Below are 21,790 nucleotides of genomic sequence, written 5' to 3' on the forward strand. Positions count from 1 at the left end.
GCCTGTTTCAGATTCTGTGTCTCCCTCTCTCTCTGCCCCTCCCCCATTCATGCTCTCTCTCTGTCTCAAAAATAAACGTTAAAAAAATTTTTTTTTAAATAAAAATAAAATATCGTAGGACGCCCTTCCTTGGACGTCACAGTTAAGCTTAGGATCGTGTCTGTGGGGCTTTAAGGTGTCATCTGACATTGTATTGTAAAGGGCCCAACGTCCCAGAACCTTTTCTGTGGGTTTTCCGATGATCGTGTTTTCCCTTTCCATCAACAAGTGACCAGTTATACCGACAAGGAGAAATAAGAATCACGCCAGGAGAATTTCTGCAAATATAAGAAGTAAGTTTTATTGCAATATACCGCAGCAAAGTGGTCGGGGGAGAAGGGGACACATCTGGCTTCAGTACAAATGACGACAGCTTTGAAGGGACCACGAAGATGGGGAGGACAGACTAAGAGCAGACTCGGGAGGGGCGAGGAATCAAAACGGAATCACATGACCTAGACAACCCCCGCAGGGCACCGCTCGGCAGTCCTCGCGTATGGCTTTGCTTTGGAAGAGACAAATGTGAGAGTCATTGGCGCAGGCCGGCATCCCAGGCGTGAGAGGACCTCGAAGCCAGGCTTTTCTTTGGCAACAGCGAGACTCCGTTTCCGCGGGAGTTCGGGAAATCCCAGTGGGTGATTTCGTCTCGCCCGGGGTCGGAGGGCTCTCTGCTGTGGTCTCCCTGGCGGGGCGGGGTGGGCAGGGACAGCACCGGACCGGTCGCCTCTCCCCGCGAGGGGGCTGAGCAGGGCCCGGGGGCCCCACCCGCTTCCCCCAGCACGGAGGGAAAGGGCATGGCACGAGGGCAGCTTTTCACAGTAAAGGGACAGCCAATCCTCGCCGGTCCATCGTGTCCCCCGCCCACAGTAGGCAGCCCCCGGCCCTCGCTCGTGGGAAGAGGGCACGGTGCCCGGACAGAGCCCCGCCAGCCCCGAGCTCCAGTGCGGCCGAGACCTGCGCCCAGGATGCTTGCAGATGGGAATCCAAATCGCTCGTGTGGGAAGGAGGCCCTGAGGCAGCCCTGCAGAGACCCGCAGAACTCACGGCCCTCCTCCCTGTCCGCTGAGGGCCCCCCGGGCCACCCCTTAGCTTCAATTCAGTTCTTAGCACAGACACAGAAATTAGCACCAAACGTTCGGCAACCAGATACAACCTGCTATCGTCACGACACAGACAGTGCGGGAAGCAGCTTTTATTTGTGTGTGTGTGTGTGTTTTCAAATCACAGAACCACAGCCTAATACCGGAAACGGGCCTCGCCGCGACCTGGGGGCGCAGAAGCGCGTGGGCCCAGCGGGCAGGAGGGTGGCGTGCGTCTACCTTAACGTCCTTGGCGGAGACCCACGCCGTGGAGGCGAAGACGGGGACCACGCAAGGCGGGAGGGTGAGGCACGGCCAGGTACCCCCGCGTCGCCTTTCAAGGAGACCTTGGAACAGATAGCACCACAAAGGACAAGTTAAAAGTGAGCACCAATTATCACGTAAGGACCATCTACAGAAAGTGTGGGTTCCCTGCCCCGGACGCTCTCCCGTCAGGCTCTGCGGGAAGAAGAATGGAGAAAGGAAGCAATTAAAATTAATTTATGCCTGCGTTTTAACCTAAGTGCATGAAGGAAAGGCAAAGCGTGGAGTTCTCTCTCTTTTTTCTTTTTTTCCTCTCCATTAAAAAAGAAAAAAACCTCCAGAGCTCATCAAAAAATTGTCTGAAGAGGGCCACGGACGCCTGCTGGTCGAACGGCAGCATGGCCTCCCGCCCTGGGCAATATTCCACTTTATTGCACGTTCCTGGCCAGGGTGGGGACGGGGGCTCCTCAGGTCTCGCCGGGATTGGACCGCCCACCCCTTGTCCCCACTCTCCAGCGGGGCTGAAGCTGGGTTTCCGTGCGTGATCGAAAGTCAGGGACACTGCACGTTTATGACAATACAATACAAATATTTACTTAAAACTCACAAAAACGGAAGCACCTTGAATCCATCGGAAAGGCACGTGTGGAACGACATTTCGCCCGCGAATGGATCGTGTAGTTGAGAACAGACGCTCTGGCAAGGTGGGGATGACCCTTACAAGGCTCACCTCAGAACACGTTTTGAAGGGGAAATACACATCTTCAAGTTGAATTTAAAAAACAACAACAACAACAACAAAAGGGGTCTCTGAATAGTGCAGCCCCCACCCCCGCTCCGTGGCAAGAAGTGTGGCCCCCTTCCCGTCCCCGTGGCGTGGTGGCGACGGAAGGGCGCTGAGACAGCGGGGTGCCGGTGGCGGTGGGCCGTCTAGGTCATGTGATTCGGCTCCGGGGTGGGGACTCAGCTCTCTTCCTTTGCTCTGTGGGTCTGGGGTCCGGCTCGGCGTGGAGCCGGGCGCAGATGAGGTCGGGGGAGGGACGAGGGGCCTTCACTGTCCAGGACGCCCGCAGACGGCGCGCTGAGGTCACGAGGTTGCTCTCGGGGGTCGGGCTCGCGGCTCCTAGCCCAGGAAGCAAGCTGGCCCCACTTCAAATCCGAATTTCTGTGACGCTTCGCCGAAGTCATTGAACATGATGTCCACGATGGGCACCTGCTCCACCTTGGGGGTGTCGATCTCCAGCACGGTCTTCTGATACCCTTTCTTCGTCTGGGAGGCACAAGAGAGGCGCGTGTCAGCGAGAGGGGGCCGGGGGCCCCTCTCACGCTTGAGCCCCACCCGCCACACCCGCCCCGGCTCCCGGGCTCCCACGCACGCGCACGAGCGGCCGCGGACAGGGCCCGGCTTCTGCCACGTCTTCAGGCAGGCGGAGGGAAGGAAGGTTCCGGACCAGGGCAGGCAGCGCCCCGCCTCCCCCCACCCCCCGCCCCCTGCCCGGCCATTTAATCCGGGCCACGGTCCCGGACCCACGCGCGCGCCCCCCCCCCCCCCCGCCAGCTGGGACACCCCAAGGCAGCCCCTCCAGGACCAGCTACAGAAAACACAGCTCTACTGGAATACACCGATCTGGGCTCCACGTTCAAAACGCAGAATTCTAAGAACAGCGGATCGTGGGCCCTGCCCTTGGCAATGACCCCCCAGAAGTGAGAGGAGGCCACACCCACAGGTGCGAGAAGAAGTGGGGAGCCCTATGCCGTCACCTCCCCCGGCCAGGCCAGCACCCACGGCCGTCCACCTAGGCTCTGTGTCTCTGGGCCTCCGCCCTCACCGTCGGCCCCCCTGAGCACCAGGGAGTCAGATTCAACAGCTTCCTGGCCCTCGCTGGGCCGCTGGGAGGTGGGGCTGCCACGGGGCCCGTGCCACCTCGGCTACGGGCGGCCCGTGCCTTTCCACGCCGACGGGGCAGTGCCACGGGAGGGCCGGCGAACGGCCTCTCCTCCCCACCCAAGGGACGGCAGCGTTTGCCAGGCTGACAGGGTGATCTCTCCTGGATTTACGGGGCCCCACGGCTGCAATTATTGGCGCACTTACGGAGGGCATGTTTAAGCAGGCCGCGAGCCCGCAGCCGCCCCGCCACCCCGTTATTCCTGAGGCACAAATAACCGTTACGGGCTGGCGATGGCCCCCGAGGGTGCACGGAGCTTCACGAACAACGGGATTTATGCGGCGCGCTTCCTCGGGCCCCCTGCCAGGTGATCCGTGTCTGTGCACGGGGCTGGGCCCGCTCAGCGGCCCCTCAGTCCGGCCACACGGCCACAGAGCGTCTGCGGGAACCCCAGTTTTTGGTCCCTCGATGCCCCGTGAATCCAGCTGGCCTCCGGGGGCCGAGGGCCGAGGCCGGCCTCTCTTCCACCAGGAGGTGCGTGGGGGGCAGCGGGGCCCCCTGAACAGTTACGTGGGAGGGGCGTGACCTGGCAAATCGTGCTGAACTTTTTGGGGGTTTGGGGTTTGCTGAGCACAGCTCCCCAGGAGCCCCCCCCGTGTCCCACCTCCACGTTCCACCGGCCCTGCCCTCCACCCGCACTCCAGCTCTGGCCTGCCTGCGTGGCCCACTCTCTCCATCCGCAGGGCTCTCTCCTTGGAGACATCGTCTCTCCACAGAGATAGGATCTTTTCTTTCCAGAGTAAACCTGTCTGAGGGGGGAGCTGCCGCTCTTCCTGGCCCAGCGTCCGGTCTGGATATCCCACCCTCTCGTGTCCTGCCACGGCAGCCAGAGATGCCCGAGGACCATCGCAGAGCTCAGAAACGGCCACCGTGAGGACGGGGCACGATCTCCTCTCTCCGGCAGATCGGGGCAGCCGACCGACGTGCGCACTGTTTTCTAAGGGGCGGGACCGTGGCTGGGATTGCAACGGCGCTGGGTCTCGGGCTCCGGGCCAGCGGCGCTGGCTTCCACGGACCCCACGGTGGAGGAGGAGCCGGGTCCTTCCAGCTCTGGGCAAGGTGGAGCCATGGGGGCTCCCCTCAAACCTTCGCCCTTTCCGTACGGCGGCAGCCCTCGCGGGGAGAAGAGGCCCGTGGCAACGTCCAGAGCCACTTTCAGTTCTGACAAGTAGGCGGGGGCCCGGCCGCTGGTGGGCTGAGGCCAGAGGCGCCGCTCAACATCCGACAATGCGCAGGGCGCCCCCGCCCCAACCCCACGCACCCAAAGACTCATCTGGCCCCAGGTCTCCTCCGTACGACGTAAGGGGCAGAAGCAGGAAGGAGCGGTGGAAACTACGGGCAAGGAGATTTTAGCTCAATTCCTACAAGAGCTTCCTAAGGCTGAGACCTTGCCACCACGGCCTGAGAGCTGCCTCGGGTGGTAGCGAGCTCCCTGTCAACGGAGGCATTCAAGGTGCAGCTGTGCCAGACGCGGACTACGGTGGGAAGGGGGTGGGAATTAGGAGACTCCATTCTGTCACATCCTACGGGCCTTGGGCAGGTCACTGGGGCCCTCCCGGCCTCAGAATTTGCTTCTGCAAAATAAAGGGAAGGCCCCAGTCAGCGGTTCTTACCCGGAAGCGGGAGCCATCCTAGTGGCGTTTGGGGCGTGGAGGCTCGTGGTGACCGGCTGCCCACATGCCGCCGGCACACCCACGCCACCAGAGGACACGGCCAGACAAGGAAGGCCTTTGGCTCTGGGGTTAGGGAGCCGGGAGCTCGACCTTGTGCCAGGACGCAGGCAGACCCAGGCACGCGGGCTCCCGGTTACACAGCATCGCGGGGAACTCCTGGCGGCTCCCGGCTTTGCTGTTGCAACGAGTCGGGGAAGGAGCGTCTACAGAAAGAGACGCGGGGGCACCTGGATCTTTCCGGAAAGCTCTCTGGAGCCTGTCTGAGCTGGAGCGGGGAGCCAGGCGGCCCGCACCGTAGCCGCTGAGGGTCCTGGGCCACGAGGTGCATTTTCCAGCATCCCCCCCCCCCCGTCGCCCCTGCAGGGACGGCCCCCCGCTTCTGGAGGACCAGTCTGCTCTCCTCACCGGATGGCCTGTGCTGGCCCCAGCGGACTGTTTCCCTCTCTGCCATGGAAGCCAGGATGCTCCAGAATGCTCCGAGCCACATTCAAGCCCCTTCCCCAAGGACTTTCTGCTCTAGGAGACACTTCTCTGCCCTTCACGTCTCTGCCTCTACTGCCTTCAACTAGCGGGCCTCTGTTGTCAAGAACAGTCACAGGAACCGAGGGTTCTTCTGGGGCTCACGGCGGGCTGAACACAATCCCGAGCGCTTTTTAGGCAAGATCAGAAGTGCTCCTGGAGCCACCCTCTGAAGTAGATGCTATTACTGTCTCTACTCGCGGGAGGCAGGGAGGCAGGGATAATTTTACCTGCCGCCTCACGACCTTCTCACAGCAGCCCTCGTGTGTCAGGAGCGTGAACAGATGCCAGGAGGTTAAGGCCCCCCTCCCGCCCCCCCCACCGATGCGTCTGGACCCCTCCCCAGGGGACTGGACTCCTCTGCTCTTAAGCAGGGACGAGTCCCGCACATTCCCCGGCCAGACCGCAGGACTGACCCGCACAAATCCCAGGGCACGGGGCCGCAGGGGGCAGGGGCAGAGTGCCTGGGGGAGCCTGCCCCTCTGGGCGTCCTGGCCTCACACTCGGCCCCCGTTCCCTCCCCTGTAATCCCCACAGTGGCCCCGGGGGGTGGGTGAGAAAAGGACCAGAGGGCCCCCTGGGGGCCGGAGGGGGCGGTCCCGGCCAGGGCACCAGCCAGGGGCGGAGGCAAGCTCCGAGCCTGGGTCCCGCTCTCGGTGAACACCGGGCACCTCTGCCCGCTCACCTTCCCTCTGGGCCCAGGTGGCACCGCAGAGCCGTCCGCGACACTCTGGCCTGGCCCAGAGGGCGCCAGCCACCCTCAGCGGACCGGTCCCAGGCACGCCGGGACGGGATGGGGCGGGAGCGTGCAGCTGCGGGGACGGGCACAGAGGCGAGAGCACGGGCTTGTCACACGCACCTGGTGGCAGCTCAGTGCAGGGGGACGCCCTCCCCGGCCCGGGTCACACTGTGACCAGCTCTCACAAAAGCCCTCGCTGCTCCGTTCAAAGAGCAGGTTGGGCGGGGGAGGTGGGGGGCGGGGCCACTGGTGGAACCACTGGAAGAACCGGAAATCACAGATGGTTTGCTCCACCCAGAAATCTTCCGGAAGGGCCCTGTCTGGGGCTGGCGCCGGGGATGGCCACCAGGTGACCGGCACGGCGCCTTCCGGAGAAGGACATCATGCCTGCAGGGAGGCCCCGCGGAGGGCCGGCCCTGGTCGTGGAGCGGGGGTGCAGCCCAAACCACCTGGCCCCGCGGGAGCCGGCCTGGGCACCTCGGGCAGGTCCCTGAAGAACAGGGGCCGGGAGGGGACAGCAAGACTCAGAGCAACGCTTCCTGGCGGCCTCCGCCTCCAGCCTCTCAAAGGCCCCAGGAGGGGCACGCCCGAGGATCTCAGCAGGACCGGGCCCCCAGTGCGCGGCTGCACCTTAAACGTCTCCCGGGACACGAGGACACGGCTCAGACCTGCGGGCTGCCCAGGGCTGCCCCTCCCCTGGGCACCCACGCCTCGCTCTGGGTGGGGGGGGGGGGGCGGCACAGGCGGGCGTGCAGAGAAAGGCAACTGTTCCAGGGCCCGGGGCCCAAAGAGCGGGGCGCAACTCCAGCCCTGACTGGCCGTGCGGCCTGAGCAAGCCTCCCGTCAAGCCTGCAGGCAGAGCGGCCCTTTCTGGCGGGCGGCGCGGGGCCCGGGCCTGACCCTGCACCCACAGAGCACAGCCCGGCACTTGGGAGCAGACCCAGCCTGGGTCCCGGCCGTTCCCAGGAAAGCCCTGTCCAAGAAGAGAGCCTCTAGTTCCCAGCCGCGCTGACAGGGGTTCCTTGTCACACGTGGATGGGGCCACGGACCCGGCTCCCCGGCCTCCCGTGTCAGGGCTCAGCTTTCCCGGGCCGGGCGCCCTCGCCGCCCCCTGCACGCCGCGCAGGGCCGGCCCTGGAGGCGCCCGGTGACCGACCTGGCGCGGACTGAAGGACGAACAGCGGAGGCCTGGAGGGTGACACCCCGCCCCCCGGGCCAGCCGCGTGTGACACTCACAGCACAGCCGTCCACCAGGGCGCGGATGTAGGGGCTGTTGTCGTAGGACATCTCCTCGTCGTTGGAGCCCAGGAAGCGCATGGCCTTGTCGTAGCTGCCCGTGGCCGCGTCCTGCCAGGCGACCGACTGGTAGCAGTTGTAGGTGATGTTCTGGTTGGCGGAGGCACTCAGGAGGCGCAGGAAGGTCATCTGGACCACACCCACGGGGTTGCCCTCGGCGTCCACGTAGGAGAGCTGGGGGGGAGACAGGGAGGGCGCTCAGCAGCGGGGGGACACGGCCTCCTGCACGGCCCGCCTCTGTCCACGTGCCGTCTCCTCCAGAGTGAGAGCCACGCCAAGGGCAGCGCCCCGGAAACGTGCCACACTCCCGGCCCCCCGCCCCCCGAGGCCAGGGCGCACCGGCTCCCGGGGGGCTCCCTGGAGCAGAGCTCGACGCGTATCATTTCTTCCAGACACCCACACAGCCCTCCCACTCCTCCTGGCCTGGCGGGTCCCTACTCCTCCAGGGCTCAGTTCATGTTCCTCCTCCTCCAGGAAGCCTGCCCAGGTCAGGCGCCCTTCCCCACCTTAGCCTAGCTCGCTGTCTCTTTTCCCTACTGGGCTGGAAGGCCCTCCATGCCAGCGCTGGACCCCGTGTCACAGGCTCCTGGTGCGTGGCCGCAGCCCGCCCCGGACTGAGAGCACCCTGAGGGCAGAGACATGGCTCACAGTCCTGTCACTGCCTGGGGACCGGCCAAAGGAAGGTGCTCACGAGATCATGGTAATAAATGAAAACCTTTTGCTGGGCACCTATCACGTACTAGGCCCTGGCCACGGAGCCGTGAGAACTGCAGATAGAGCAGGGGGCCTCAGGGGCAACTTGGGCCAGCGGGGAGCGAGGCACAGGGTGCTCGAGGGCTAGGGCGACTGGGCGTCCTCCTGGAGGCACAGGGGAGCCACAGGATGGCACTCGGGAAAGGCCATCTCCACCTCTCCCGGGGCTCAGAATCCAGGGGAAAGCAGAGCATGCCTTCCTGCAGCCTGGGGCGGGGCTCAGTGTTGCCCACACTTCGAGGGGGCAGTCGGGGCACCCTGGGGACGTGAGCCTCCCAAGACCCTCTCTCTGACAGCAAGCCCCGGGCACGGCAACAGGGAAAGACAACGTGTCAGCTCTCAGGGACTCTCTCTCTCCAGCGTCACCAGCTGGTTACCGCAAACAGGGCTACCGGGCTCGGCGGGGCAGGCACGGGGCGTCCCGAGAGGCGAGCCTCGGTTTCCGCATCCCGAGCAGATTCCAGCTTTCTGAACAGCAGGACGCGGCCAGGGGACGTGGGCGTCGCCCCGACCCTCCCCCCCCACCCCCGACGATCCTCGTCCGCTCCAGCCAGGCATCGGGGTCTGAGGCTGGCCCCCCGACCCCCCCCGCCGGCACGCTGATGCCCCACGGCTGTTCCACTGCAGGCCCATCCCGCAGCCGACCCCGGAAGAGCCGGCTGAACACGCGAAGGGGAATGAGGCCCACTCGCTTATATCCACACACATAAAACCAGCGAGCGCGGAGGCGGGGGGCCTGGCCGGCGATCCGGCCCCTTCCCGCCAGCTCCGGCTTTGCACGCGGTGACCGGATGCCTCACGGTCGGACCCTGAGGAGGAAGACCGAATACCAACCGGCAGTCCGGGCCATCAGGCGCTCCTTCTGGGAGGAAGCTTGACTGACTGGAGGAAGCAGACATGCACAGGGACAGGCCAGCGAGCAGCGCGGGGCACAGAAGGACCCGAAGCCCCCAGGGCTGAGCAGGGCGGCGGGACGGCCGAATCCCGCCGCGAGTCCCCCCCTCCCAGTGGGAAAGGGGCTCCTCGGGGTTATCGCCACGGGCTGGGTCCCGGGCAGCCCGTCCAGAGAGAGAAGCTATTCCTTTAGGAAGGGCCCCGCTTCTACGTCCGCCAGGACGGTCACGGGCAGCTGGCAGTGCCTCAGAGGGAAAGCCCAAATAAGCAGGAGCTTCTGCTGGGTCCCACCTCGGTCTAAAGTCTGTGAAACGGGCCGGAGGCAGGAGGCGGGCTACCGGGGTGGGTGGCGGGAGACGGTGTTCTGAGAGAGGGGAGAGGGCGCGGGGCCACGAGGCGGGTCCTTCTGTGCACGGGCTGCTCTTTCTGAGGCGAGCACAACAGGGGTGGAGGAAGGAGAAGGGGCAGGTGGAGAAGCAGGTGGGGGGCCCGCCGTCCACGCAGGGAGATTAAAGAGGTCTCCACAGACGTGGCGAGGCGAGCGCGAACCTTCAGAGCGTCTGCAAAGAGTGGCTTGGAAATCCAGGACGTGGGCAGCATGCAATACTGTTAGCTACGGAGTGCCGCAGGGTGTGAGGACGAGGGGCCCCGAGGGCGGAGACGGGGCAAAGGCCAGCGGGAAGCCACCGCTCCGTGAGTCCTTGGGGGACGTGGCTCCTGCGAGCCACGGAGCTCCCGCGACATGGCTTCCGGGAGGGGAAGGACCCTCTCCGGGGGCGCGTGGAGAGGGGACAACCAGATCTGAGGACGTGAAGGCCAGGAGCGAGGTGGGACACCTGCTACGCACCCACGTCCTGGGCCCTCGGCCCCTTCGCCTGCTAGAAGGAGGGCACGGACTCTGCACTGTCTTCCAGAAAGGGGTCCGATCAAAGCCCATGCTGGCCGCTGGCCGCACGTAAAGGAGCCCAGACCGGCTCTCGGTCTCTGTGCCGGTGACAGAACATCACTGGCTTCCTTCAGGGTATTCCATGCCCTTCCATCTCTGGGAAAGGTCACTGGGACTGGCTCCCCGGGAGTTAAAGCAGGGACTAGCCTAGTCGTGCGGGATGCGCAGAGACTCCCGTGGCCGGGTGGGCCCTCAGGACGGCCCCTGGCCCGGCAGCCGCAGGGGCCCGTGTCCTGAAGGGAACTCAGTTGGTCAGCGGCCCAGGACTCGCCTCGTCTGACCTGCCCGCTAGGACGCAGCGCTTTACAAACCCCTCCGGCTCCTGGGGTCTCTGGTCCCAACTCCTAGCCGCGCCCGGCTGTGGCTCTGGGCGGCCCGTGCACCAACCTCCTGTCCTAGACCGACTGGAAACCCGCCCGCCTGCCCCCAGGCCGAACGACCCCTCGTCGGGGATGGCGGGCGCCCAGGCTGGGTCTGGCTGTCGCGTGCCGCGGAGCAGCTTGGCTGGAGGGGCTCGAGCAGGGGTGGCACGGCGGCCGTCAGTGCCATGCAGAGCCGCGAGCCAGGCTGTGCTGCGAGCAGGCAGCGCCCCGGCGGCCACTTACCAGGGACCCTCGCTTGTACTGACTATACCAGGTAGAAGGCTGCTCTTTGGGCCAGCGGGCCATTTTACTCTGTAAGATACGAAACGGACGCGTTTGAAGGACAACCGCGCGCAAGTCGGAGGCCGCCTTACCAGTTTACCGCGCTTGAATTCACTGAACCAGGAACCCGGGTTTTCTTTGGGCCAAGAAGTGATCCTGGCCTAAACATCGAGCGGGGAGGTGGGGAGGGAGAGAAACAGAACGACAGGGTTACTAGGAGCCTGCCCCGCCTGCAAACACACCTCCTCCCGCCCGCGGCACGCCCCTGCGCCTCGCCCCACGTGGCCGAGGGGGTTCCGCTCGCCCGGGGACAGCCCGGGGGCCAAGGCGGGGACAAGGGGAGAGCGGGGGCCTCGGTATTCTCTCTGTTTGTGCACATCCAGCCACCAGTGCGGGGCCTGGCACTTCCCAAGTGCCGGGTGGGGCCGCGGGGTCAGGGTCCGGACGACCGAACGGATTCCCGGGGGCCGAGATGAAGGCAGTCATGACAGTAAGGGTCAGCATCTGCTGACGGGCCAAGGGGAGCACACTCGGGCACCCCGCCATGTGATCCGTGGCTCTGCCTGGGGAACGGGGTGGGCAGGGGCGCTGCCAGGGCTGGGCCGGCTGGGGGTGCGTGCGTGCGGTGGGTGGTGCCAGCCTGAAGACGCGGCGTGGAGGTGGCAGAGGAGGGCCCCCAGCTGGCGTGTGCTCAGCGCAAGGCCGAGGCGCTGTTCCCAAGGTGGGGCCCAGCACAGAGCGGGCTCGTACCCGGTGCGCACTCCGTGCACGAATGCATGCGTATGACCCCTCCTCGGGGAGGACGCCTGCCCCTGGCTCCGGGAGCAGGAATGGGGAGCCGCTGGCTGCAGGCACAGAGCCGGGGAGCCCAGCGGGCGGGCCCACGGGACCCAGGCCCCACAGTCTGCTGTGCGCAGCAGGGGAAGCGGAAGCCTGACTCCCTGTCCTGTCCCCCCGGGGCTTCCCCTCTGGGCTGGCCTCGTACCGGGGAGGGGAAGGGGCCTCGGGGAAGAAGAGGCACCCCAGTGCCCCCTCCTGTGCATTTCGGAACGGGCACCTGGCCTCCTCTGGGAAGCAGATGGCAGGTGTGGGTGGGCACTCCTTCTGCCTTAAACCCCCGCCCTCCCGCTGCCTGACAGGGAGGGGCCGGGTGGCCGAGGGTCCCGATTTGCATGAGGCTCAGTCCCAGGAAGAGGGCAGAGCAGTGGGGGTCACTCAGACCCCCGGCTCGCTGTCCACCCAGCTACAACGCCAGCTCGGGCTCCCGGGGGTATCTGCTGGTTCTCCAGAAGCGAGGCCGCTTGGCGGGGAAAGACAGCCACAAAAAGGATGAGAACCAGCATCTCTTCCACCCGAATCTCCTCCTGGGCCTCTGCCAAACGGGAGGGTCCTGCGGCTTGCGTTGTCTTTTTGAACCTCAGGGCGTTTGTCGCTGGGCATAAAGGGATTTCAAATTTCAGGCTGGGGAGAGTGCGTATAAGATAGGGGAGGCTCCGTCGGTGAAGCGGCCGACTTCGGCTCAGGTCATGATCTCACGGTTTGTGAGTTCGAGCCCCGCGTCGGGCTCTGTGCCGACGGCTCGGAGCCTGGAGCCTGTTTTGGACTCTGTGTCTCTCGGTTCTCTCTGACCCTCCCCCACTCATGCTCTGTCTCTCTCTCTCAAAAATAAACACTAAAAAAATTTAAAAAACAAGACAGTGGTCCCCAAATCGTGCCTGTCAGGGTGGAGCTCCTGTCCCTGTGAGCCGGGCCTTCTGCCCAGGGGTGCTGGGGCCCCCCAGTTTCAGCAAGATTTAGAGACAAGGAGGCCCTGACGCTGCTCTCTCCCAGGGGATCTGCTTCTCGGCGCTGTGGCCAGTAAGGAGCTGCAGGCCTCAGGCTGCCCGGCTCTCCTGCATCGGAGCCTCAACTGTCTGCACAGCTGGCCGCCTGAGGGGCGCCGTGGGGGTCTGCGCAGGCCCCACGCAGGCCCCACGCAGAGGGCTCTGTGCCATCTGTCAGCTAGAGACCTCGCTCACCTCACCTGTGCCGCACCAAGGCGGAAAGGAGCCCACATCCACCCCACACACCCGTGCACACACACAAACTCCCGGCACAGAGGCGACGGTTGATGTTGATGGTCCGCGCAGTCTCCGTGAACCAGAATCCCGCCCGCCGACACCCTGCACCCAATAGACTTCAGAGAGGACGCGCTGCACTCGGGACAGACAGGAGCAGGTGCCCAGGAGGAGGCTCCTACTAAGAACTGAGGCAGACGCCAGCCTCTAAGAGACGTGTCCGGGTGACTTTGTACTTGGCCCCAAAGTCCCCCCCCAAGGGCCTCAGGTCGGCCTGGGGTCAGAACCACGGGGTCATCTGAGGAAGGCTTGGAGCGACCAGTGGTTGAAATCCCAGCCCGGGGGAGGGGGGCGAAATGCCCGGGGGCTACCCTCTTCCGCCCTGCCATGGCACGAGGCTGTGCCCACCGTGTCCCGTGGCTCTGGTCTACTTTCCGGGGGAGAAACCTTCACCTGGAAACCGCCGGAGCGGTCAGCCCGGCCGTGCGGTGACAGGAAGGCAGTCGGGGAGGCAGGCACTTACCCCCTCGGACTTCTTGTCGGGGAAGACGCACGTCGCCCCTCCGGCGGTGAAATTGCAGTAAACTTTGAAGGAGTCTCTGGAGCAGCCTTGGTTAGGATCTACCCAGTATTCACCTGGACGGCAGATGGGGAGGTGGGTTCGTGAGCTGCTCCCTGCGTGGTTCCAGAAGCATCCGCACCCTGTCGGCCCAACCGTTCAAAACCCACGGCCCGGCCCACAGGCCGCCAGGGCGGGCCTTCCCCGGGTCTGTGCGCTCGCGCTCTGCCTTTCGTGCTGCACCCACATGGGGGCACGACGGACCCGCCACCAAGAACCGGGCTGGAGGGTGAAGCCCAGGGCCCGTCAGCGCTGGCGAACGGCCCCCCGCGGCAGGCGGACGGGAGTACAGAGATGCTCCAGGTGGGGTTGGAGGTTCATGCGCTCGGGGTCAGAGAGGCCGGGGACCGGGGACCTCGGGGGAGAAGCGCTCACGCCTCCCAGAGGGGCAGCAGCCGGCCGGCTAACGGGGCCGTGGGCTGCGTGTGGCTTAGGGCCGTGAGCCCGGGAGGGGTGCTGCGTTTCCGGGACAGTCCGGGTCTCGCAGGCTGCTTCCCCACGCGGCGCCCGCATCCTGACACTAGGACGAGTCCAACGGCACGGGGAGGGGACGTGACTCCCGCGGCAGCCCTGACATCAGGCGTGTGCTGAGCACACGGCACACCGTCTCTGCCGCTCTGTCCTCTGGTAGGGCACGCGCTTCTGTCCCCGCTTCACGGACGGGGCAGCTGAGGCTCAGGGTGACGGGTGACGCACGAGACGGTGGCTGAGACGGGACTGGAAGCGAGCCCCGGGCCGCCTCGGAGCCTGGCCCTGCCTCCCCGGCCCCCCTTTCCCGGGGCGCGTCCCGCGCTGCCTCCGTCAGGCCCGCAGCTGACGCACGGACGGGGGGCCCCCCCGAGGCCGTGTCCTTCCCGCCGCGCGGGCTGCCCCGTCCCCGCCCCCGCGCGCCCCTACCGTCCGGGAAGTCCGGATGACAGAGCTGCAGGTCCTTGCAGGTGCGTGCAGGGTTCTGCTGCGTGCCCAGGGGCCGCTTCATCTGCTCGATCTCTAACTTCAAGGAGTTGAGGGAGCCGAAGATCTCCTCCATGCCGTCTGCGTAGTCCGCGTAGCTCTCGCCGGCCCCGTCGTCCAGCAGCTGGCTGGCGTCGATGTTCCGCCGCGTCCTGGATGCCTGGATCGGCAGGGGCTGGATGACCTCGCCGGGGGGACCCTGTGTGCAGAGAGGACCAAGGGGCTCTGGCGGGAGCAGGGCCGGGGGGGCCCCGCGTCCCGGCCGCAGACCCCGGGCCACCTCGGGGGGCTTCTGCTCCCTCTTTCCTGCTCCGGAGCGCGGCACACCCCTCCCGGCCGCCAGGCCTCGCCTGCGCACCCGCCTGCCTCCTCCCAGCCTCGGCTGGACCCCGAGCGACCGGCTCTGCCCTCGCCTCTGCAGCCCAGCCCGGGGCTGCACACGGTGGGACCGCACTAGCGCCTGCGGGAGGAGCCCTCCCGGGGGCCGTGTGGGGGCCCCGGCCGAGGACAGACACAGGAATCGAGACGCTGTGTTGCCAACACGGGGTGACCCGGGGGGGCGCGCCCCACAATCTGGCTCGTCAGGGCCTCTACCCATCACCCGGGGGCCTCGTGTGGTGCCGCCCGCTGTCGCACGCACACAGATGTGCACACACGCATGCACACACGCACGTGTGCACTCTCTCCCCCTCTGCCCAACCAGGCCTCCCAGAGAGAGGCAACTGGACCCCGTCCACCAAGTCCTGGACAGCGAACAGCACCCGCAGACGCTCCCACTACCGCCTCCGCGCCAGGACAGCCCCCACCCCACTTGCAAGTGTTCGAAGGGGACTCACCGGCGGGCCGGGGGGTCCTGGGTGGCCTGCCTCACCCTTCGGGCCAGTGGGACCCTGGGAAAAAGGAAAGAGACCCAGGATGTGACTTCACCCCACCTCGTGCTCTGGATGATCTCCAGAAACCTGCATGGAGACGGCAAGGGACAAAGTCTAGCGTGCCGGGGGGAGGACGGCAGAGACCCTCCTGTCCACAGTCCCAGCTGTAAGAGCCTGACGCCCCGAGACGGGAGCTTAGGCGCACCGTCCTGCTGAGGTGGGGAGCGACGGCCCGGATGCCTCTGTCTGCAGCGACCCAGGCTGCGGACGTGCTCAGGACCTTCAGCTCTGGGAGAGAAGCATGAAGACCAAGCCATCAGGGGTCGAGGGGGCGAAGGCGGCCCAAAGCTGTCATCCAGGGGGATGCACGCCCCTCCCCCGGGCAGAGGGGGCCCATTCGGGGTGCAAGCCACTTACCGAGGAGCCCTTAGCACCTTTTGGCCCAGGAGGACCCTGCAGAGAGCGGGGGACGGAGCGTCAGGGAGCGGGCACCCCTTCACCTCCAGGTACCCACCTCGACCCACAGCCCCGCTCAGGCCGGGCTGGGCCTTCTCCCCCTCCCCTGCGCCCCAGTCCCTCTCCTAGGAGCCTGAGCTTGTACTGGCTTGTCTGGGGGCAGGCTGGCGCTCACCCGCTGGGAGGCCGAGGGGCCTGTCTGCCGTGGTCACCCTGCCCCCACCCCAGCCGAGACACCACACATTCAGGCAGCCAGAGTTAGAGGGAGAGCAGGGCCAGCGTCAGATCCACGGGGCCACCTTGGGCCACACGGACCCAAGGGGCAAGCGGAGGCTGGAGGCCGTGGGGGAGGACCCTGGCGTGCAGGGTGCCCTGGGAATCGGGGGTGCCCTATGGATAGCCCCCCACCCCTCGTCCGGGCCGAGCAGTCCTGCTCACGTTGATGGGGACGCTGTCCTCACCCCGCCGCGGATGTGTGCGGTGGAACAGCCACGTTCCCTCAAATGCCCGCCTCCCCTACCTGGACCCGGGGCCCAGAGACCCCACCTCACTGTGTGGCTCACGTCCCTGACGTGGAGATATGGGCAAATCCACCTGGGCCCAACGTCCACTCGGCAGTGGGACCCAACCCCGGGTCTCCTGACTGTCCTGTGACCCTCCCACCACATACTGAGGCCCAGGCCCAGGCTCACCCGCCTCCCTGCTCCCCCCAGAACGACCAGGGACCATCCGCCCCTCCCAGATACACACCGGCAAGCCGGGAGGGCCCGGAGGGCCGATCGGGCCGGAAGGACCAGTGATGCCCTGAAAAGGAGCAGAAAACACAGGCCATCACGCAAGGGAGGTCACAGACACACTCACCTGCTGGAAGCCGAGTTCCTCAGCTCTCGCGGTCTCTCCTCCAGCGGACACGGCCCGCAAGGGGCCCGGACACGTGCCGGGAGGTTGCCCGTCCCCCCCGCCCGGCTGCCCGGGGCCCGGCCAGACTCTGGCATCTTCGGGCCATGGGGAGGTGACTTCGTATCGTCACCCCTTCTAACGTTCCGACTTGAAATACACAAGCCCCACACCCAGTGGTCCCCCCGTTGCCAATTTCCACTCGTGGTGTGAGCACAGGCCCTGGGGGGTGGGGGACGTCAGTGTCCTGGGGTCCCTTTGTGCCTCCCCTTTGTTCCTCCGCACTTAGAGCTTGCAGCCAGACCCCCGTCCACACAGGCCAGCCCGGCTGGTTTTAGCCTCCGGCACCCCCGCAGCCCCAGGGCGCCCAAGGCTGACCTGGAGCCCTGACTCCACACGAGCTTCCCCCTGGGGCGTAAGCGCCCGCCAGGGCAGAGGGAGGCTGAGAGAGCCCGCCCTTCCCCCTCCCCCTCTGCCACACAGGGACCGGGGCAGCTCACTGCTGTCAGAATCCCAGAAATTCTCGAGCCGGCTCCCCCCCGGCCGGACGCTGCAGAGACCGGTTTGCTGTGACGGCTGACTCTGGTGGTGGAGACCCTGGACACCCTCCTAATTCTCGAGGTCACCGGCCACCACGCCCTGGACAGCTCCCATTTGGGGAAGACGGTGGCAGATGAACAGGGGCTCTGGAGGACACCGCCCTACAGCCACAGGGGGCCGTCAGCGGTCCCACTTCACTCCCTGCCCCCGCGGCTCTGCCTCACGAGTGCTGCCCCCTTGCGGGTCAGGCGGGGGCCAAGGTGGGCGCAGCCAAGGGCGTGAGCACCTTGGGAAGCAGAGAGTTATACCCGGAACGAAGCCCTCGCTCACACGGGGAAGCACACAGCCACGGCAGGCCCGCCTCGTCCCCTATCCTGCTGCCACGCACACATCGCCCTTCCCCGGCCACGGGGTCCACCTGTGCCCTGCCCTCCCGGGGCTCAGTGGTGCGGGGCCGGGAGGATCCCTCTGGCTAAGGTTTGCTGGGGGTGCAAGCGCCCATCACTACTGTGGTTCCCAGGGAAGTCTAGGGCCAGGCGTGCATGTCCGGGGTCGGGGGGAGCCTGGCCCGCGGGTCTGGCAAACGTGGTGGAGACTTGCCAATGACCTGGGGGCAGTTAGCCGGGTCACAGGCCCTCGAGTGGGGTGAAGCCACGCCCCCTCTGGGGCCACCAGGGCAGCGTCCCCTCCGCTGTTCCCCTCCAGACGTGACGGACGTGAGGACGTCCTCGCAGCTTTAACCGGCTTCGGGTCCGCTGGGCACGGAGCGCCAGGTCGTAAGCCGCTTCCCGCCATCCGCGAGGACGCTCACTGGGGGGCCCCACCTCACGCACCTGTTCGCCCTTAGGGCCGGAGGAGCCCTGGGGGCCGGGGAGACCGCGGTCGCCCTTTTCACCCTGTTCGCCCGGAGGTCCGATGAGTCCGATCAAGCCTGGATGACCCTGTTTGGAAACAAAGGCATGAGGCGGCGCTCGCTGTGGCCACGCCTCCCTGCCAACCACGTGAGCCGGCGGGACGTGGCACGTCCCGGCCACGGGAAGCCACGGAGTCACCGGCCAACACCTCCCGGTGTGGAAACCGGCCTAAAGACAGCTCAAGGGACAGACGAGCAGGTCTGACACGGTCGGCCTTTGGTCAAATCATGGTCTAAAGAGAGAGGGAGACACAGATCCCAGACCAAGGTGATAACACGGTTTCCTGAGTGACGCTGTTTTGTTTTGTGCGTCTGCTGTGCATTGCCCAGTTTTTCTATGGCCACTGTGTATGCCTTTTGTTATGGGCACAGAGACATTTATGCACTTAAGGGAAAAAGTTACAGGGTGTTATAGATACGACAATGTTTCATGTTTCTCTACAAGGGACGCTCTCTACACAGGCTTACGTGTGTTCGTTTCGTAGGAGCCTGTGGAAAGCTCTAGAAGGACTCTTCCAGTTTTCCTTACTTTAGGGATTGAGTGGTGATAGGCATGGAGTAGAAAAGAAACAGACTCCCCAGTCTTTTTTTAGAAGGAACTATCTGGGGGGCGCCTGGGGGGGCTCAGTCAGTTGAGCTTCGGCTCAGGTCACGATTTCACGGTTCGTGGGTTCGAGCCCCGCGTGGGGCTGGGCCGACGGCTTGGATCCTGGAGCCTGCTTCAGATTCTGCGTCTCCCTCTCTTTCTGCCCCTCCCCCGCTTGGGCTCTGTCCATCTCTCTCTCAAATAAATAAACATTAACAAAATTTTTTTTAAAAAGAAAGAACTATTTGGTTTGTGTGTGTGCTTTCTACCTGTCCATAAATCAGTGTGAGCAGAAAAAGATCACCTACCAGCTGGAGAAAAAGAGCGGGCTTTGCTGTGCTGCAGAATCCACAGCAGGCACACTGCTCGGGCCCTGCACACCCTTCGGCCACGGTCTCCCACCAAGGACAGGGACCGAGTCCCCCATACAGCACAGACTGGTTACGTTCCCAGCCTTCCAGGACCTGTCCCCGGCCAGCAGCGGGCACTGGACGGACAGGTGGCTGATAGTTTGAAACCCTGGATGTGAGGGGCCCCGAGTCACAGCCTCAGAGGCACCGGAGTCCTGTCTTACCTTTTCCCCCTTAGGGCCAGAATCTCCTTTGAGGCCGGGGAGTCCTGGGGGACCCTGGGGAGAAGAGGTGGAGGGATCAGAGCTCTCCTCCCCAACCCCACCCTCCACCCCTGCCGGGGAGCCCCTCAGGATCATCACTCACCATGGGGCCGGGGGGGCCGTCGGGGCCTGGGGCGCCTGGGAGACCTTGCTCACCCTGAAACGCAACGGGCCCTCAGCATGAGCCCCACAGGGCCCGTCCTGTGCCCACGCCCCCACCTGGCAGCCGCTGCCCCTTCCCGGCCCCCATTCGCTCACCACAGGGCCAGGGATCCCTCGCAGGCCATCGGGGCCGGGCTTCCCAGGGGCCCCCTGGGGGCCAATGGGACCAGTCTTCCCAGGAGGGCCTTCTAAGCCGGCTTCCCCCTGCAGGGACACAGATGCTTGAGGCTGTGGCCACCTTGGCCCACGATCACCGCCCAGAGGACCCCAGATGCCCTCAGATATCTGGGGCTGTCCCAAGTTCTTTACGGAAGCCACCCTGACCAACTCTCCACCCCCCTAATTTCCTCGGTCGTCTGGGCTTCCCAGTCTCCAACGATCTCGGCCACCATGGCCGTTCCAGCCGGCCCTGCCTTCATGGCGAGCTCAGCCACCACTGCCTGGGCAGGCCTGGGCCTGGAGGGCTCCTGTCCCTGCATCAGTTGCCGACAGGGCAGCTCCAAGAGGCCCACAGGGCCATCAGAGTCACAGGGAGCGGCCCCTCGAGGGCCCTGGGCGCCCCGCCTTCTGCCCGGCCCCGCGGTGGGCACTGGGTCAAGCACCAGGCCGGGTGCCCCAGCACCAGCTGCCCTCTCCTTAGGCTGGAGGGGCGGACGGCCTGCGGGTCTGTGGGCACCACAAGCTGTCTCCCTCCCGCTTTGCGGCGAGAGCCAGGCCTCCCTCTGAGCCGGCCCCAGCTCCCTGCTGCCTCTGTGGCTTTCCTGTGTCCCCACGTCTCCACTTCACGCCCGACTCGGCCGCCATGCAGGCGGGCTCTTCTGGGAAGCTCGACAGTCACGGCTGAGCAGAGAAGCACATTACCTTGGCTCCCTTCTCTCCCTGTCTGCCTTCGGGGCCTGCGGGGCCGGGGGGGCCCTGGAACAGAGCAAGGGAACAGCGTGTGAGAAGCTGCCTGAAGAAGCCAGAGCCATGAGGTCTGTGTCTGCAGGGAGATGGGCCGGGGGGCGGGGGCAGGGGAGGGGGGCTCCCGGGCCGCTGGCCAGCATGGATAAGGCCCCCCGGAATGAGTCCCAGTGGTCTCAGTTCTGGAAAAGGCCTCCGGGTCAGTCTGGGGAGGCCTCTGGCAGCCCGCAGTGCTGGGGTCCCTTTCCCGCTCACACACCAGGCAGGCCAGTCTATCACAGCACCTCCCAGACGCTAAGTATTCAACGTGCAGAGAAAGGCTCGTTTCGCCCGCTCTGACTTTTGAGAGAGGTCTGACACAGAGGGCGAGGCCCTCTCCGGCTTCGTGGGTGTCTTTCCCCCCACGATGGGCACCACCGATGGCATCAGCACTTGGCCTCCCCCAAAAGCACGGGGCGACCGACCTAGCAGGTCTGAGGTTTGATGACACGGCGAGGCTGGAGAGCACGCCTCAACCGGAAGCAGATGCCGGGCGAGGGCCGCCTAGCGGACGCGGGGCCAGGCGGAAGGGCGGAGGGGAGGGGCGGGCCTCACGCAGAAATCTCGCAGGCAGGGGCAACGTACAGGATTATTTATTTACCCTTTTTCCTGGAGGCCCAGACGGTCCCGGTTCACCAGTAGGGCCCGGGGATCCCTGGGGTCAGAGAAAGAACACAGAATTTGGGAATCAGGGTCGGTCAGACGGACGCCTGGCACGAAGTTCTCGGCGTGTGCGCCCCGTCCTCGGCCGGCCCCGAGGCTGCCTCTCTCTTCCTCTGGAGCTGCCACAAGTCCCAGGTGAAGTCATCCCGCACCGGGGCTCCAGCAGCAGCGGGACCGGGAACCCTGGCTCGCGGCCACGGTTCTGCCACATTTTCAACCAGCACTTTCCCACCGCGTAGCAATTACTCTGGATGCCCAGCGACCGTCCACACCACCCCTTGCCCACATCCCCGGCGACAGGAGTGGACCCCGAGGCACGGGGAGGACAAGGGTGGCCCCGAGTCCCAGCCCCGGGAGCAGGGGAACTCGGGCATCTCCGGGGCTTTGTTTGCTGCTCGTCTCACACGGGCGACGCCAGCCCGTGCCCGAGGGTCGAAGTGCCCAGCAGCAACCTGCCTCGTTGGTGCAGGGTGGGGGTGAGGGAAATCGGTGAGGACTCTGGGGCCGTCCCCGAGGAAGGGGAGGCCCATTGGGGTCGGTTCCAAACCGGGCACACGTGCCTGGAAGCGATGTTTCAGAAACTCAGCGTCGGGGATAAGAGGCAAGTCTAGTGTGATCCCAGCCCAGGGGGCTGACCCGGGCAGAGCCCTTTGGGGGAGAGGCACCAATTAGGCAGAAATAAGGCCATCCTGACATTCACGGGTGGGCTTGCGGTGGGCAGGGG

The 21,790-nt window shown here is 65.5% G+C and overlaps 1 protein-coding gene across 2 annotated transcripts in view; it reads right to left on the reverse strand.

The window, feature by feature from the left end:
* Positions 1–314: 314 nt before the first annotated feature.
* Positions 315–21,790, reverse strand: part of COL5A1 (collagen type V alpha 1 chain) — a 148,695-nt gene continuing 127,219 nt past the window's right edge. Inside the window, exons 53-66 of one of the 2 annotated variants that reach the window (XM_053908503.1) lie at positions 21,005–21,058; positions 20,323–20,376; positions 19,558–19,665; positions 19,403–19,456; positions 19,261–19,314; positions 18,021–18,128; positions 16,501–16,554; positions 15,712–15,747; positions 15,259–15,312; positions 14,366–14,621; positions 13,373–13,485; positions 10,754–10,822; positions 7,496–7,729; positions 315–2,652 (exon numbers count right to left, since the gene is read on the reverse strand). In XM_053908503.1, coding sequence (XP_053764478.1) covers positions 2,506–2,652; positions 7,496–7,729; positions 10,754–10,822; positions 13,373–13,485; positions 14,366–14,621; positions 15,259–15,312; positions 15,712–15,747; positions 16,501–16,554; positions 18,021–18,128; positions 19,261–19,314; positions 19,403–19,456; positions 19,558–19,665; positions 20,323–20,376; positions 21,005–21,058 — 1,395 coding nt within the window. In that variant the 3' untranslated portion in view covers positions 315–2,505. Of the gene's footprint in view, positions 2,653–7,495; positions 7,730–10,753; positions 10,823–10,884; positions 10,954–13,372; positions 13,486–14,365; positions 14,622–15,258; positions 15,313–15,711; positions 15,748–16,500; positions 16,555–18,020; positions 18,129–19,260; positions 19,315–19,402; positions 19,457–19,557; positions 19,666–20,322; positions 20,377–21,004; positions 21,059–21,790 lie in introns of both variants that reach the window. The other variant, XM_053908502.1, reaches the window with a different exon arrangement.

This window comes from Panthera pardus, unplaced genomic scaffold, assembly GCF_024362965.1.
Source record: "Panthera pardus isolate Hobbes unplaced genomic scaffold, ASM2436296v1 HiC_scaffold_20, whole genome shotgun sequence".
In the NCBI taxonomy this organism is placed as follows: Eukaryota; Metazoa; Chordata; class Mammalia; order Carnivora; family Felidae; genus Panthera; species Panthera pardus.